The 18,730-nt window shown below is 47.3% G+C and overlaps 1 protein-coding gene across 3 annotated transcripts in view; it reads right to left on the bottom strand.

Moving 5' to 3' along the window:
• LOC139247335 (FRAS1-related extracellular matrix protein 2-like) overlaps positions 1–18,730 on the bottom strand; it is a 531,243-nt gene that overhangs the window by 20,655 nt on the left and 491,858 nt on the right. For 2 of the 3 annotated variants that reach the window (XM_070871607.1, XM_070871617.1), the window contains exons 19-20: positions 17,751–17,878; positions 114–248 (exon numbers count right to left, since the gene is read on the bottom strand). In XM_070871607.1, coding sequence (XP_070727708.1) covers positions 114–248; positions 17,751–17,878 — 263 coding nt within the window. The remainder of the gene's footprint in view (positions 1–113; positions 249–17,750; positions 17,879–18,730) is intronic. The other variant, XM_070871627.1, reaches the window with a different exon arrangement.

Raw genomic sequence — 18,730 nt, 5'->3', positions numbered from 1 at the left:
ATATTAATTATTTTAATTAATGATATTATATAATATTATGATGATATTATATAATTTTAATATTATATTATACACTAAAGAAACTACAAAAGTCTGCAAGTATTCTATCACACCTGCTGGAATCGAATATCCAGATCGAATGTAATGGGTTCTCGCGGATTGCAGACAATTGGCAGATTGTACTCCTGGTTCGGTGCTGAACTGCATGGGATTAGCTTCACTGTGTATGTACCTGAGTAGTCTCGGACCTGGTGAGAAACAAGGAGAAAGAGACATGTGGCTGGTGAGAATAATAAAGTTGAATGCTGGAAGCACTGAGCTCTTTTACACTAATTCAAATGCACGTTTATTGTGGAATTTCAAATGTTTACTTTGTAAGGTTACTAATCTTCAGAAAAACATAGACCATGAACTAAAATTAATCCCAGCTTTTTGAGTTAAGCTGGACAATTAAGGACATTTTGTGGCCAAGGACATAAAACTGACTTCGTGCATAACAACAATGGAGTTGTTACTTGAGGCTCCTGAACTTGATTGACCAGGGTGGGAACAGCCCGGTTTGGGAGGTCTCGGGGTCGACTATATGTTGGCACACCACGCTATAGTGAAAAACAATTGTCTATGGGGGGCATCGATGCAGATAGGATGGGAGAGATCGTAGTGATTTCCAGGGACAGTACAGATAAAGGCAGTACCTGCACGATGAAGCCGAAAGGGAGTTATGACTTAGAAGGATTAGTCGATAACATTCCGGCCAGGTATCAAGAGTATGGACGGGAAAATATAGATGCATTTGCCACGCACAAGCATGATTGTGGGAGAAGAGATGAAGATAGATGGGGATCCAATGACACGGCCCCAGAAACAGTATCATTTTCCCTGGGAAGCAGAAAGGGATTTGGAAGCTGCTATAAATTCCCTGGTGGATCAAGGTGTGTTGAGGACCATAGCCACACATGTAAATTCACCCCTATGGCCAGTAAAGAAGCCCAATAACCTATGGAGGGCCACGGTAGATTACCAAGTCCTGAATAAAAATGTTCCAGCCTGTGCGCCCACAGTAGCAGATTTGATAGGAAGTATCCCTGCAGCCGCTACAACTTTCACCGTGCTAGACATTTCAAACGGGTTTTGGTCCATTCCTTTGAGATGAGAGGACCAGTACAAATTTGCCTTTACCTTTAAGGGTCAGCAGTGTACATGGACATGTCTTCCATAAGGGTTTCACAATAGTCCCTCGATTTTTCACCAAAGTATTAGTCAGTCGAATTGGTTGGTCCAATATGTGGACAACCTGTTGTTATTCTCCGAAAGTGCGGAGGACCACGGGCCATCAGTGAGTGAATTACTGCAATTGCTGAAAGAAGCAGGTTTTAAAGTAAATCCCAAGAAAGCTCAAATAGGCAAAGAGGAGGTGCAGTTTCTAGGTTTGACCATTAGGGCAGGAGAGAGAGCCATAGACGGAGCTAAGAGAAAGACAGTCCAGTAACTACCTATTCCTAAGGACGTTTCTGGCAGTAAGGTCTTTCCTGGGACTAAAGGATTACTGCAGGGAATTCATAGAAGGATATGCAGCTTCTTAGGAAAGGAGTAGAGTGGGAATGGAGTGAATTGTCAAGAAACATTCATCTGGTTAAAAGAGGTGTTACAGACAGCACCAGCATTGGGAACAGTAAATGGAGGCCAGGACTGTAGTCTGGAGGTAGCAGCGACTGGGGACAGTTTGAGTGCAGTGTTACTCTGGCAAGCTGAGACTGGTGGCCTACACCTCCCGAATTCTCACCGAAGTAGAAAAGAGCTTTTCAAACTGCGAATGACATCTTTTAGCAGCTTTTTGGGCACTCACAGGGTTGGCTGCAGTGATTTTGCTGACGTGTCACGACCCGACACAGATGTTACTGGACAGTAAAATGAAAGATGGGACTGTGAGCAGTAAGAGGATTGCCCGCTGGACATTGTTGCTTACTCAGTTAGACCTGAAGATCGAGAGGCTAGAAGAACCAAAGCTAGCCCTGAACCTGGTTTATCCGGGAGCAGCTCAGTGGAAGGAGTATGGGATATAGATGTGGGATTCCGAGCAGAGAACACCCGACAGGCAGGGACATCTATGATGTGTGCAGCTCAGTGACTAACGGAGAGAGAAAGATAGGCTGTGGGATTTACGATCTAGATGCAAGGATCGAAAAGACCATAAAACTCCCCAACACTTTAAGTGCGCAGCAAGCCGAGCTAGCAGCGATTGCGTACATAGAAATATAGAAAATAGGTGCAGAGTAGGCCATTCGGCCCTTCGAGCCTGCACCACCACTCAATAAGATCATGGCTGATCATTCACCTCAGTACCCCTTTCCTGCTTTCTCTCCATACCCCTTGATCCCTTTAGCTGTAAGGGCCATATCTAACTCCCTCTTGAATATATCGAATGAACTGGCATCAACAACTCTCTGCGGTAGGGAATTCCACAGATTAACAACTCTCTGAGTGAAGAAGTTTCTTCTCATCTCAGTCCTAAACGGCCTACCCCTTATCCTTAGACTGTGTCCCCTGATTCGGACTTCCCCAACATCGGGAACATTCTTCCTGCATCTAACCTGTCCAGTCCCGTCAGAACTTTCTATGTAGTCACACACCCGAACGAATTCCCAACTCCCTATACGATATGTTCGGACTCCATGTTCACTTGTAACTCCTATACAGAGTATTTAGCCATATGAGCTAGGTGAGGGTTTAAATCCTTAGACGGAAAGCTGTTGGTGACGGCTCCGTTGTTAAAAGTCATTTTGGACGTCACGGGTAGGGACCAGAAGGATTACTACATCCAAAAGGTCAAAGCACACTCTAAGACAGAGCCCAAGTGGAAAGGGAATGAAAAAACTGACACACTGGTCAAAACAGGGTCAGGAGAAGGGACACCTTGGGACCTATAACATTGTGGACAGATCATGGCTGTAACAGGCAGAGAGGGGCCCAAAGAAGTACCATTGCCGCCTGATTTAAAACAGGCTCAGCTACGGGATGCAGATCTTAGAGCAGTGATTAGGGACAAGATAGACGGGAAGTCTGGGAGCTGCAGACATAGAAGTAAAACAGGGAATGTTGTTTAAGGGAAATAACTGGATTGTGCCAGGGCAGTGCAGGGAAGAATTCTTGCAGCTAGCGCATGGGGGTCCAGGAGCTGGACATCCGGGGCCAGAAATGACGTGGACGAGAGTAGAAGCCGTGGTGGTCTGGGCTTAGAAGTGATGTGAGGGATTATTGTTAGAATTGTCTGGTATGTGCCGCAAACAATCCAAACCTCCACCGGAGAAAGGCTCCGTTGGGACACACAAGCCGGGTCAAGGGGTCATGACAGTCTGCACAGATAGATTTCATTGGGCCACTGCCCACCTCAGGCAGAGGCAATAAATATTGCTTGGTGTTAATAGATCTCTTTACAAAATGGGTAGAAGCTTTTCCTTGTAGGGCGGCCACCGCAGTAGTCACTGCAAAGATTCTGGTGCGAGAAGTATTTTCTTGATAGGGACCGCCCCTTTTAGTAGAATCAGATCAAGGGAGTCATTTCACCGGAGCAGTAATGCAGGCCACCCTAAAGCTGCTAGGGATACAGGGGAAATGGCATGTGGCATATAACCCCCAATCGTCAGGTCCAGTAGAAAGGACAAACCTTACCTTAAAAGAGAGGCTTAGAAAGGAGATAGGAGATACCCTGAAGAAATGGGATGAGATCCTATCCCTAATACTGATGAATCACCAAGCCAGTCTCTCTAAAAGTTCGGGACACTCCCCACATGTGCTGATGACAGGGAGACTAAAGAGGACCCCGACCCATATCCTAGCACCAGTCCTGACCGAAACGCAGGTTAAAGAGGTCACACGGGGCAGGTTTGTCAGAGTTCTGTATGATACTCTGAAGGGGCTGCATTGGGCAAAAATATGGGCAGGCAGCACCAGCAGAATAAACTGCTGCTGGAACCCCAGGTTACACAGGAATGGAGGGTATGGGATCAGGTAATGGTCAGGAATTATGCCAGAATAGGGGCATTTGAACCACTGTACAAAGGACCATATAGCATAATAGACAAGGCAAGCCCTATGGTGTACGCGATCCCGCTGCCAAAACGTATAAAATAGTTCCATATAAACCAGTGTAAGCAGTACAACCCCGGAGAGAAAAGTAAAAAGCGGGCCAAGGCCCAAGGAACTGTAGTGAATTTGATCAGTGTAAGCCTTCCACCAATGCTGTGGGATGATGATGATGGAGAGGTAAGGGACGGAGCAGTAAGGCGGAGTGGTCGGGTACTGCAACCTAGGGTGCCCTGGACGTCTCCTCCATCTCCACCCCCGAGCCTCCGTAAGCCCAAGCATCGGGATAAAAGGAAAGGGAAGCATTGTGTTTACGGTAGTAAACCATTTGTATAAGAAAAAAAAGAGAAAAGCATTTCTATGAGTCTAAAAAGGTGACCCGACACGTAAGCTTCTAACTTTCGTGCCGAGAGAAATAAAACATAGAATTTGCTATTATAAATGTTTGAAAAGTTATGAAATGTATTGTGTGTGATGTTTCAGTGTGAATGGTAAAGTTACTAACATGTGGATGTTTATTTGTCTGTGTGTCTGTAGTTTTTTTTCAACTGGCACTGGTTAGTTTGAGATTGATTTGGAATAATTTGGAATTATTGAGGTTCATCATCATCATAGGCAGTCCCTCGGAATTGAAGAAGTCTTGCTTCCAACTTTTCGCATGAGTTGTACAGTCCAATACAAGAACCACAGTCTCTGTCACAGGTGGGACAGACAGTGGTTGAAGGGAAGGGTGGGCGGGCAGCCTGGTTTGCCGCACGCTCCTTCCGCTGCCTGCGCTTGATTTCTGCATGCTCTCGGCGACGATACTCGAGGAGCTCAGCACCCTCTCAGATGCAGTTCCTCCACTTAGGGTGGTCTTTGGCCAGGGACTCCCAGGTGTCAGTGGGGATGTCGCACTTTATCAGGGAGGCTTTGAGGGTGTCCTTGTAACGTTTCCGCTGCCCACCTTTGGCTCGTTTGCCGTGGACGAGTTCTGAGCAGAGTGTTTGCTTTGGGAGTCTCGTGTCTTGCATGCGAACTATGTGGCCTGCCCAGCGGAGCTGATCAAATGTGGTCAGTGCTTCAATGCTGGGGATGTTGGCCTGGATGAGGACGCTAATGTTGGTGCGTTTATCCTCCCAGGGGATTTGTAGGATCTTGCGGAGACATTGTTGGTGGCATTCCTCCAGCGACTTGAGGTGTCTACTGCACATGGTCCACGTCTCTGAGCCATACAGGAGGGCGGGTATTACTACAGCCCTGTTGACCATGAGCTGAGTGACAGTTTTGAGGGCCTGGTCTTCAAACACTCTTTTCCTCAGGCGGCCGAAGGCTGCATTGGTGCACCGGAGGCAGTGTTGGATCTCGTCGTCAATGTCTGCTCTTGTGAATAGGAGGCTCCTGAGATAAGGGAAGTGGTCCACGTTGTCCAGGGCCGCGCCGTGAATCTTGATGCCTGGGGGGGCAGTGCTGTGCGGTGAGAACAGGCTGGTGGAGGACCTTTGTCTTACTGATGTTTAGCGTAAGGCCCATGCTTTCACATGACTCGGTAAATGTGTCGACTATGTCCTGGAGTTCAGCCTCTGTGTGTACACAGACGCAGGTGTCGTCCGCGTACTGTAGCTCAACATCAGAGTACGCGGTCCAGGTGGTCTTGGACCTGGCCTGGAGACGGCGAATGGTGAACAGCCTCCCATTGGTTCTGTAGTTTAGTTCCACTCCAGCGGGGAGCTTGTCAACTGTGAGGTGGAGCATGGCGGTGAGGAAGATTGAGAAGAGGGTTGGGGCGATGATGCAGCCCTGCTTGACCCCGGTCCGGACGTGGATTGGGTTTGTGATGGATCCGTTGGCAAGGATCTCGGCCTGCATGTCGTCGTGGAGCAAGCGGATGGTGACATATTTTTGGGGGCATCTGAAACGGAGGAGGAAGCTCCATAGACCCTCGCAGTTGACAGTGTCAAAGGCCTTTGTAAGGTCGAAGAGGCCATGTATAAGGGCTGGCGCTGTTCCCTGCATTTTTTCTGCAGCTGTTGCGCTGCAAAAATCATGTCCGTTGTGTCCCGGAGGGGACGAAATCCACACTGCGACTCCGGGAAGAGCTCCTCGGCCATAGGGAGAAAAAGGTTGAGGAGGACTCTCGCGACGACTTTCCCAGTGGCTGAAAGCAGGGAGATTCCTCTGTAGTTGCCGCAGTCGGACTTGTCCCCTTTTTTAAAGATGGTCACGATCACTGCATCCCTAAGATCTCCTGGCATGCTCTCCTACCTCCAGATGAGAGAGATGAAGTCAGAGAGATGAAGTCATGTATTCGCGCCAGCAGTGCCTCTCCGCCACACTTCAGTGCCTCAGCAGGGATTCCATCCGCTCCCATAGCCTTGTTGTTTTTTAGCTGTCTTATGGCTTTTTCTACCAGTATTGGGATTTCACTGAGATGGTGGCGGGTAGCATGCTGCGGAATGGAGTCGAGAACACTCGAGTCAAAGGCAGTGTCTCGATTGAGGAGATCTTCGAAGTGCTCGGTGTCCTTGATAAGTGTTTCCCTGTTCTTGGCCAGCAGCGGGGTGGGACCTTGGGTGTTTGGACCGTAGGTGGCCTTGACTGCGATGAAGAATCCTCGCACATCATGGCTGTCGGCCAACTGCTGAATCTCCTGTGCTTTCTCCATCCACCACCTGTTCTTTAGGTCCCGGGCTTTTTGTTGGACCTTAGCCTTTAGCTGTCTGTAATGCTGCTTTGCTGCTCCCGAGTTGGTTAACCTGTGTAAACGAGATTTTTATTATGGCCATGGTGGAATTGTGGGTTGGTTTAAATTGTGTGAATAACCTCTAGTTCTGTTCATGAGCCAATCACATATATTTGGTATTTTAAAAATAAAAGTTCCCGACCAATTCAAGAATATGTGACCAGTGGAGAAAAGGCTGTGTGCTGCTATTATGCGTGAAAGAGAGAACCATTGAAATGTGTAAGCTATTGGTATGCATGGTGTTGCTTCACAGATTGTTACCATTGTTATGTGTTTGTCGAACTTTTAATATGCGAAAAAAAGGAAGGTAACTCACTGTACAAGACTTCAGAAAGCAAGACCCTGTGAAGAGTCGAATAAATATTCAGAGCATTTGTAAAATTTTAAAGAAAATTTTAAGTTTGGAATTTGAGTGGATGTTTTCCTTCAGTAACAGAAAGGGGGTCAGAATTGATGAATGAACCCATTGGGCGGGCAGAAAAGCCACAATGGATGTTCTTTTTCTTTTAAGCAGAAGTGCACATTACCGAAAAAGGTCCTTTAATATGGAAATGACCTCAAGGTGTTACCGAACTTGAACTTTGAGAGGAAGCAGTGATCGTAAAAAGGTGTTCGGTAAGTATGTCATCATAGGTGGTCCCTCAAACCGAGGATGACTTGCTTCCACACCAAAAAAGGATGAGTTCACAGGTGTTTCAATGAAAGACCCGAACTACATCCTCAAGGGTGGAAGATGCCTGTGCGTGGAATTTTAACGTGTGGTGGCCGTTGCACACCAGCCACCACACGGGCTTAACAGAACTAGGTTTTGGTCCAGTGGTAAGGATTACCCAAGACTGGAGACCAACTCTGCTGCACGGACCCAGTGCGCACACATATCGCAGTGTGGGCTGGCCCGTGCTGCCCCAGGACTCCTGGCCCCGAACTCATGCCTCAGGGGCCCCGATCACGTCCCTCTACAATCTCTCGCCGCTCCTTCGCCCCGACCTCGCCGCTCCTGCTGCATCTGCCCACGCTCCAATCACCGACCTGGACCTTGATGATATCACTCTTCGCTGCCGTCGTCCTCCTGCACCAGCTCGCGCTGCTCCCTGGAGTAGTATGCATCCACACTGCTTCCCGAGACCTCCACACCACTCTTTTTATGGCCCGGACCTGCCTCTGGTGTTCTCACGCAGGTCGGGGCCTCCACACTCCACGTGAATAACTGAAGGACCTGTGAGGGGGAGGACCCACAGAGCAAAATAATTTTCTTTCATTATTTTTGTCTTAATAGGAGCGAATCGAGCTAGGGATACGAGATGAGGTGGACATTGTGGATAAGCCTGTGGATGGCCATTATCATTAAGGGATTGGGAGATCGGGGAGATACCGAAACAATCCTTACACACGGCAAGTTGGCGAGTCAGGAGGTCGGCGACTGAGTTGGGAGGTCAGCGAATCAGTAGGCCCTGTGAGGTCGGCAAGTCAGTAGGTCCTGGGAGGTCGGCGAGTCGGGAGTTCGGAGGCCGGGAGTTCGGAGGCCTCGGAGGTTGGTGAGGTGAGTTGGTAAGTAGCTCTCTTTTCTCTATTTCTTTTTAAGTAGGTCGGGAGTTTGGAGGCCGAGACGTCGGGAGTTCGGAGGCCAAGAGGTCTGGAGGCCACAGAGGTCGGTGAGTTCAGGGGGCCACAGAGGTTGGTGAGGTGAGTTGGTAGTAGCTCTCTTTTCTCTATTTCTTTTTAAGTAGATTTTAAACTAGGTAAGGCTTACTAGAGGGATAGCAGCACAGCTCAGTCCCGTGGAGTCCACGTCCTGCAGCATGTGGGAAGTCCTGGCGCTTCGCACAGCCTAGACAACCATGTCTGCAGGAGGTGTCTCCGGCTTCAATTACTCGAGCTCACGTTTTGGAGCTGGAGCAGCAGGTGGAGTCAAAACGGTGCATTCACGAGGCTGAGAGCTATGTAGATAGCACGTTTCAGAAGGTGGTCACCATACAGCTTGAAGGCGTGCAGGTGGAGGGGAAGTGGGTGACCACCAGACGTAGTAAGTGTGCTAGGCAGGTAGTGCAGGAGTCCCCCCATGAGTCCATCTCACTTTCAAACCGTTATTCACTTCTGAGTATCGGTTAGGATGATGGTGTCTCTGGGGAGTGCAGCCAGAGCCAATTCCAAGGCACCACGGGTGGCTCAGCTGCACAGAGGGGAGGGACAAAGAACAAAAGAGCCCTAGTGATAGGGGATTCTATAGTTAGGGGAACAGGCTTTTCTGCGGCCGTAGACGTGACTCCCGAATGGTTTTGTGCCTCCCTGGTGCCAGGGTCAAGGATGTCACAGAACGGACGCAGAGCATCCTGGGGGGGGGGGGGGGGGCGGGTGGGAGCGGGGGGGGGGGGGCTGGAGAGGGTAAACAGCTAGAGGTCATGGTCCACATCGGGACCAACGACATAGGTAAAATGAGGGATGAGGTCCTACAGGAAGAATTCAGGGAGCTAGGAAGAAAATTAAAGGGTAGGACCTCAAAGGTAGCAATCTCCGGGTTACTAACAGTGTCACGTGTTTTTCCATGCGCGTGGAAAAAGACACTAAGACCATCAATGCTTGAATCAAGGAAGATAGAAATGCATCAGATCAAACTGCTCAGAATGATGTATGTGTCATGTACGGAGTTTGGTTGTTAAATGAAGGACGCAGTAATTTAGAGGATTTAAAACAAGGCCACGTACTATCGTGGGTCAGCAACAAGCATCTAAAAGCATTGAATGTCTATAACAACCTCCTGAATTCGTGCCAGCTACGGTCAGCCTCCGAAGCGTATCCAGTCCCAGTCAATTGTGGTCAGAATAAACAATCCACAATGGGGAAAGTGCTTCGAATACCAGTGTTGGATCAGTCACAATGACCCGTACCGTTATACTGGGTGGAAAACATTGGGATAATTCGGAACGGGATACATGTGAAACATCATAAAACCCCGCAGTATGTGGTAAAATTGGGAGACTCAATGGGCTCAATTTTGGCCAGGAGTTGCTCTGTTTTTTTGGAGCAGGTTGTTTTTTCTGGCGTAACTTAAAAATCCCCAGTTCCCCCAATCAATTTGCACCAGCTTTTTAGGATAGTTTTTTTTTCTCAAAAGGGGGCATTACCAGCCACTTACACCAGTTCTGCCCATTTAGGCAACTTTGGCCAGCTAATAGTTCCTCCATTTCTACTTTCGGCCAGCATATGTGGCCACTTCTGAAAACTCTTGCGGAGCGATAAAGAAATCGGTGCAGGTAGGTACATCGGAGGCCATACGGCCTGGGCTAGGGGCGGGAAGCGGCGAGGACCTGCACCTAAACCAACAAGCCTTACCCTTAGCAATATTTGCAAACAAAAACTACTAACAATTCTATAAGAAATAAAAAATTAAAGTCCTACCTTTATCTTCAAACTGCAATTCATCTTTCTGTACTCAGCCCGGGAAGGCAGCGGGCCGGTGCGGGAGGCCACTCGGCCTGGGCTAGGGGCGGGACACCACACCGAGAGGCCACTTGGCCTGGGCTAGGAGCAGGACAATGCACCGGGAGGCCACTGAGCCTGGGCTAGGGGCAGGACAACGCACCAGGAGGCCACTCGGCCTGGGCTAGGAGCAGGACAATGCACCGGGAGGCTACTGGGCCTGGGCTAGGGGTAGGACAACGCTCCAGGAGGTCACTTGGCCTGGGCTAGGGGCGGGAGCGATTGAACTGGTCGGCATAGAGGGATTCAACAGAGAGGCTGCAAGCAAATCAACGGAGAGGCTGGGTAGGGGCGGGGGGCTGGGGGGAAGCGGGGAAAGGGAGGGAGGGAGCTGCCAAAAAAACTTCCAATTTCTAGTCTCACTCTGCCCAGAGTTCAATCCAAATAAATAGCATATAATTAGTGCTTCTCAGAATTTTAAGGATAGGATTCATGTTCTCCCCTCCCTCTTTTAATCTTTTCTTCAATGAAGCAAAGTTCAGCTCTGTCTCTCTCCACATTGCTTGCATATGAGAATCATCTCTTATTGTCTTTCTCTGTATCCTAGCTAGCTTTACGAGCGAGAGCATTAACACATAACCTCTGAGTGAATTGATGAATAACAAGAAAGCAAGACATTCTACTTCAGATATTCGGTCGCGAAGACACAAGCAGCTCTTTAATGGCCAATTGCCAACTCGCAGACTAGCAGCGCTACTGCGCATGCACCCGACATCACTAATCACCACTGAGCATGTGTAGACTTCCCGGCACATTTTCCAGCACAAAACAACTGGCCACGCTACGCGACTGCAGTGAAGAGGCTAGACAGCGGCCAAAGTTCCAACATTTTTTTTTCGACGCATCTCGGAACGTACATAGGCGGCGCTGAAAAACGGGCTCAGCCAAAACTGAGGCCGATAACCGGTGCTAGTCTGGAGGGATGCCAGAGAGGGGGTACACATGTGATATTGTGCCCTTATCATCTGAACTCTTTCGACCGGCTGTTATGTGGGTTCAAGTACGAGGACGGGCAGCCTATAAGCTGTATCATGGAAGTGATGGCTCACGACCATGTTCTGCCACAAGTTACATACAAGGGAGATGGGACATACTGTGTCACCACCAGCAAAAGTCGGTATATAGAGTTCACCAGGACACTTGGTGCCCAGTGAGGGATTCTACCTTTTGTTTCAAACCCCAGGTAGAGACACAAGTAGCACAAGAAAGGATAATTCCTATTTTAGACCACAAACACATAAGTATCACAGTCAACGGTACTTTACCAAATCTCCAGGTATACATATCGCGTTTTGGATACGATATCCCGCTGTTACCCGAACATCTGACTGAACTATTAAAGAACATCGAGCTGTCCCACAAACATTATTACATGTTACACCAGGAGAATGATAAAGTAAGGGGAGAAATCAAGGAAATGATGGCACCTCCTCAATGGGATCTGGGACTCAATATTGAAATCCCCCCCTGGGTTCGAATCGTATCACACTCATTAGTAATTGTACAGTTGATAATAGTGTTGTATCTAATGTCTTGTGTAAAGTAAAAAAAAGGATGAGGGAAGGGAATCTGGAAGGTTTATTAAAGTAAACCCAGGCCGAAGTGTTTGTAAAAATGGTATAAACCGAAGTCAGATTAAGGCAAACATGGTTTTGTTGTAAGAAACACTGTTGTATAATAAAAACATTGGGTTTTGTGTGTAAAAAGAAATGTAATGGGGAGATTTGATTGAAGGCTGCAATCACCCAAAACGTTCGTGGATAAAGAAGACACCGCTCAGAATAATGTCTCTGAGTTTATTATAAGAGACATTAAAAGGAGGGATTGTAAATTACTAATCTTCAGAAAAACACAGACCATGAACTAAAAATTAATACAAGTTTTTTTAATTAAGCTGGACGATTAAGGACATTCGGTGGTCAAGAACATAAAACTGACTTCAATGGAGTTGTTACGTGAGGCCCTGAACTTGATTGACCAGGGTGGGGAAAACAGCCACTGGAGACATCGAGTCTGCAAAAAGACTGGACATCAAAGGACTCCACGGAATGCAAATTTTTGGATAACAGCATTCAGCATAAGAAAATATCTTTTGCATTGTCGACTCAGTGTGCAAATTGTAGCCATTCAAACTCATCACCACAACCAGTTAAACAGATCACCACATCGATAATCGAATCTCGGCCCAGCGGGGAAACTTTTTCAAAACCTAGATAAATATGCGAGAAAAAAGCAGCTCAGGAGAAGAAGGACAGGAAGAAGGACAGGCAACACAAGAAGGACAGGAAGACAGAAGAAGCAGCAGAAAAGGAACAGAAGCTGCAGAGAACAGCCGGAAGAAGAAACAGCAGTTACGGAATCAAGGACCACGAATCTTGGTGATTGTATGTCTAAAGTCAAATTTCTCTCAGCAGCCTAGTCCTGTAGTTTTAGTCGTTTTTTGTTGCATAATAAAACTGACACTGGGTTAAGCCTAAATTTTATGCCACGTGTTATCCTTTCCCACTATAAGTTCTGAGAGCTAAGAATCAGAGTAGAATGAAAAAGAAACACCCTGCAACTGTGGCTGTAACTCGTGTTAGTGTTTTACTGTAGAATAGCGGAGTGAAAATTCTGGAATCATTTAAGAAACAATCAGATACAGATACTATAGGGTCTTCTGGATGGATGGCCTTCCTCCTCTAAGTATTTTGTAATATTGAATTTTGAGGGCTATGCCTCAAGTCCCAGCATCCTTCACTCAGTGGTAGCACTCTCACCTCTGAGTCAGAACGTCATGTGTTCATCTGCACTTCAGAGACTTGAATGCATAATCTAGGCTGACACTCCAGTGCAGTGCTGAGGGAGTGCTGTCTTTTGGATGAGATGCTAAACCAGATGTCTGCCCTCTAAGGTGGATATAAAAGAGTCAATGGCAGTGTTCGAAGAAGAGCACGGGAGTTTCCCCCAGTGTTCTTGCTAATATTTATCCCTCAATCATCAGCACTAATCACTAAAACAGATTATCTGATTATTTATCTCATTGCTGTTTGTGGCACAAATTGTCTGCCATGTATTCCTACGTCGCAACATCGACCACACTTCATTGGCTGTGAAGTTCTTTAGGACAGGCTGAAAACATGAAACGCATTGCACACATGCCAGTTCGTTCTTTTGACAGGAATTTCAACTTCATTGCTTTTATTTGGAGAACTTTACCAATTCTTGACCCAGCATTAGATGGGGCACTTCCTTTAAACACTGGAACCAATCACGAAAGGCCACTGAGTTGTGATTTTCACAGATAAATGGATGCAATCATAGGTTATGATCCCTGAAAGACTGGAAAAAAACCCAGAAAATCCTGAAATCTCTTTATTTCAATTGTAATGCAACTTATTCAGTCACTGTGAACCAGTGCAAAGAATTATGGAATGCAATCCCAAAACATGGAAACATAGAAACATAGACAGCCCAGCTAGCCCTGGAACCAGTCTGGTGAACCTTCGCTGCACTGCCTCAATCGCAAGAACGTCCTTCCTCAGACTAGCAGACCAAAACTGAACACAATATTCCAGGTGAGGCCTCACTAAGGCCCTGTACAACTGCAGTAAGACCTCCCTGCTCCTATATTCAAATCCCCTAGCTATGAAGGCCAACATACCATTTGCCTTCTTTAACGCCTGCTGTACCTGCGTGCCCACTTTCAGTGACTGATGAACCATGACACCAGGTCTTGTTGCACCTCCCCTTTTTCTAGTCTGCCGCCATTCAGATAATATTCTGCCTTCGTGTTTTTGCCCCCAAAATGGATAACCTCACATTTATACACATTATACTGCATCTGCCATGTATTTGCCCACTCACCTAATCTGTCCAAGTCACCCTGCAGCCTCTTAGCATCCTCCTCACAGCTCACACCGCCACCCAGTTTAGTGTCATCTGCAAACTTGGAGATATTATACTCGATTCCTTCATCCAAATCGTTAATGTATATTGTAAAGAGCTGGGGTCCCAGCACTGAGCCCTGTGGCACCCCACTAGTAACTGCCTGCCATTCTGAAAAGGACCCATTTATCCCGACTCTCTGCTTCCTGTCTGCCAACCAGTTCTCTATCCATGTCAGTTCATTACCCCCAATACCATGCGCTTTGATTTTGTACACCAATCTCTTGTGCGGGACCTTGTCAAAAGCCTTTTGTAAGTCCAAATACATCACATCGACTGGTTCTCCCCTGTCCACTCTACTAGTTTCATCCTCAAAAAATTCCAGAAGATTCGTCAAGCATAATTTCCCTTTCATAAATCCATGCTGACTCGGTCCGATCCTGTCACTGCTTTCCAAATGCGCTGCTATTTCATCCTTAAAGATTGATTCCAACATTTCTCTCTCCCTCCTTTTTTAAAAAGTGGCGTTACATTAGCTACCCTCCAGTCCATAGGAACTGATCCAGAGTCGATAGATTGTTGGAAAATGATCACCAATGTATCCACTATTTCTCGGGCCATTTCCTTAAGTACTCTGGGATGCAGACTATCAGGACCCGGGGATTTATCGGCCTAACACAATTTCCCGCCTAATAAGGATATCTTTCAGTTCCTCATTCTCACTGGACCCACTGGCCCCTAGTATATTTGGAAGGTTATTTGTATCTTCCTTTGTGAAGACAGAAACGAAGCATTGGTTCAATTGGTCTGCCATTTCTTTGTTCCCCATTATAAATTCACCTGAATCTGATTGCAAGGGACCCATGTTTGTCTTTACTAATATTTTTCTCTTCACATATTTATCGAAGCTTTTGCAGTCAGTTTTTATCTTCCCTGCAAGCTTCCTCTCGTACTCTATTTTCCCTTTCTTAATGTAATCCTTCGTCCTCCTCTGTTGAATTCTAAATTTCTCCCAGTCCTCAGGTTTGTTGCTTTTTCTAGCCAATTTATAAGCCTCTTCCTTGGTTTTAACACTATCATTAATTTCCCTTGTTCGCCATGGTTGAGCCACCTTCCCAGTTTTATTTTTACTCCAGTCAGGGATGTACAATTGCTGAAGTTCATCCATGTGATCTTTAAATGTTTGCCATTGCTTATCCACCGTCAACCCTTTAAGTATCCTCTGCCAGTCTATTCTAGCCAAATCACACCTCATACCGTCGAAGTTACCTTTCCTTAAGTTCAGGACCCTAGTTTCCGAATTAACTTTGTCACTCTCTATCTTAATAAGGAATTCTATCATATTATGGTCACTTTTCCCCAAAGGGCCTCGCACAAGATTGCTCATCAGTCCCTTCTCATTACACATCACCTTGTCTAGGATGGCCAGCTCCCTGGTTGGTTCCTCGACATATTGGTCTAGAAAACCATCCCTAACACACTCCAGGAAATCCTCCTCCACTGCATTGTTACCAGTTAGGTTAGCCCAATCTATATGTAGATTAAAGTCGTCCATGATTACTGCTGTATCTTTATTGCACACATCCCTTATTTCTTGTTTGATGCTGTCCCCAACCTCACTACTGCTATTTGGTGGTCTATACAAAACTCCCACTAGCGTTTTCTGCTCTTTGGAATTCCGCAGCTCCACCCATACCGATTCCACATCATCCAGGCTAATGTCTTTCCTTACAATTGCATTGATTTCCTCTTTAATCAGCAACACCACCCCACCTCCTTTTCTTTTCTGTCTATCCTTCCTAAATGCTGAATACCCCTGGATGTTGAGTTCCCAGCCTTGGTCACCCTGGAGCCATGTCTCCGTGATGCCAATCACATCGTATCCGTTAACTGCTATCTGCGCAGTTAATTCATCCACCTTATTCCGAATACTCCTCGCATTGAGGCACAGAGCCTTCAGGCTTGTCTTTTTAACACACTTTGCCCCTTTTGAATCTTGCTGTAATGTGGCTCTTTTTGCTTTTTGCCTTGGGTTTCTCTGCCCTCCACTTTTACTATTCACCTTTCTATCTTTTGCTTCTGTCCCCCTTCTATTTCCCTCTGTCTCCCTGCATAGGTTCCCATCCCCCTGCCATATTAGTTTAACTCCTTCCCAACAGCACTCGCAAACACTCTCCCTCGGACATTGGTTCCGATCCTGCCCAGGTGCAGACCATCTGGTTTGTACTGGTCCCACCTCCCACAGAGCCAGTTCCAATGTCCCAGGAATTTGAATCCCTCCCTTCGGCACCATTTCTCAAGCCACGTATTCATCTGAGCTATCCTGCGATTCCTACTCTGACTAGCACGTGGCACTGGTAGCAATCCTAAGATTACTACTTTTGAGGTCCTACTCTTTAATTTAACTCCTAGCTCCCTAAATTCGTCTTGGAAGATCTCATCCCGTTTTTTATCTATATCGTTGGTACCTATATGCATCACGACAACTGGCTGTTCACCCTCCCTTTTCAGAATGTCCTGCACCCGCTCCGAGACATCCTTGACCCTTGCACCAGGGAGGCAACATACCATCCTGGCGTCTCGGTTGCGGCCGCAGAAACGCCTATCTATTCCCCTTACAATTGAATCCCCTATCACTATCGCTCTCCCACTCTTTTTCCTGGCCTCCTGTGCAGCAGAGCCAGCCACGGTGCCATGAACTTGGCTGCTGCTGCTCTCCCCTGATGAGTCATCCCCCTCAACAGTACCCAGAGCGGTGTATCTGTTTTGCAGGGGGCTGACTGCAGGGGCCCCCTGCACTACCTTCCCTGCACTGCTCTTCCTGCTGGTCTTCCATTCCCTATCTGGTTGTGGACTGTTTACCTGTGGTAATATAAACTCACTAAACGTGCTATTCTTGTCATTCTCAGCATCGTGCATGCTCCAGAGTGAATCCACCCGCAGCTCCAGCTCCGCAACGCGGTCCGTCAGGAACTGGAGGTGGACACACTTCCCGCACACGTAGTCATCAGGGGCACCGGAAGTGTTCCTGACTTCCCACATGGTACAGGAGGAGCATATCGTGTCCGAGCTCTCCTGCCATGACTTAATCCTTAGATACACTTAAATTGGCAACAACATTGCTAAAATTTAATTACTGATATATATAAGGACGGGAGAGTGGAGAGCACCAGTTCCAACTGTCGCAGGAGAGAGAAAGAGCCTGACACAAGAATAACATCTTGCATTTATATAGCACCTTTACTGTAGAAAAACACTTTAAGGCACTTCACAGATGCATAAGAAAAGCAACGAATGCCAAGCCCAAGAAGGAAAAGTGTGGGGCTTACGCAATTTAAGGCACAGCCAACAAGGATGCGGTGAAGGAAGGGGGGATGCACAAGACCCAGGAGTCAGAAAAGCAAAGAGTTTGGCGGGTAGTGGGTGACTTAAACACAAGGATGAGAATTTTAAATTTGCAGCATTGAGCACAGGCAGTGGCTTTGGGAAGTTGGCGGCAGTCTGCCCTCCATGAAGGCAGTCATATAGTGAGGAGAATATAGGGAGTCAGGACGGGTAGGCCAATGATGAGAGTTTTCCTGAATCGAGGTAGTGAACTTACAGCGAAGTCAGAAATGAAACTCCACTGCTGTGTTGGCTGGTTGTAGGTTGGCTCACTGCGCACTAGGCTGAGAGTGAAGGTGAGGCCAGGGTGATCAGCAGACATTATCATCGAAGCCAGTGACGTACCTGGAACACAAAGCAGCACAGATATTACTTCAGTCTCCACTAGTAAAGAGTAGAACCAACTGCAATGATAAGTGCACGTACATACGAAACCTAATTAGGACATGCAGCATTAAGAATTAGTTTCTTTTCTCTGGTCATGTTTTTAGGTAATGAATACAAGTATCAATAGAAATAAGACTTGGTTACTGGCAACTGTTGCTGCAGCTGTTACAGGAAGTAAAATGGAGGATTTGTTTCATACTTAGGTGTCAGCAAAGTGCTTGTTATCCACACCCAGCTTACATTTTTACATCGCTGAGTGGCCCGCGAGCACCATCGAAGCAGGCCGGGGAGTGGAAGGAGCAGCGTGACGGTCTAGCCCAGCAGGCTGAGTGGCCCCCGGCCTACGAGCACCATCGGAGCAGACTGGGGAGCGGAAGGGGCAGTGTGGCTGCATACCACTCCAGCGAGCAGCACGTGCTGGAGCAGGAGAGCAATGGCAGTGAAAAGGGACATCACCAAGATCCAGGTCGGTGATTGGAGCATGGCAGATACAGCAGGAGCGGCGAGGTCAGGGCGAAGGAGTAGCGAGAGATTGCAGAGGGACGTAATCGAGGTCCAGGAGAGGCGTGAGTTTGGGGCCCAGGAGAGATGAGTGCCCAGGGGCAGCACGGTCCAGTCCACACTGCAATATGTGTGCACACTAGGTCCATGCAGCAGAGCAGGTCTCCAGTCGTCTTGGTTAATCCTTGCTACTGGACCAAGACCTAGCTCTGTCAAGCCCATGTGGTGGCTGGTGTACAACGACCACCAAACGTTAAAAAAATCCACACATAGGCATCTTCCACATTTCAAGATTTAGTTCGGGACCTG

This window comes from Pristiophorus japonicus, chromosome 2 (genome assembly GCF_044704955.1).
Source record: "Pristiophorus japonicus isolate sPriJap1 chromosome 2, sPriJap1.hap1, whole genome shotgun sequence".
Lineage (NCBI taxonomy): Eukaryota > Metazoa > Chordata > Chondrichthyes > Pristiophoridae > Pristiophorus > Pristiophorus japonicus.
Note: the sequence above shows the minus strand (reverse complement) of the source record. Positions and strands in the feature narration are given on the sequence as shown.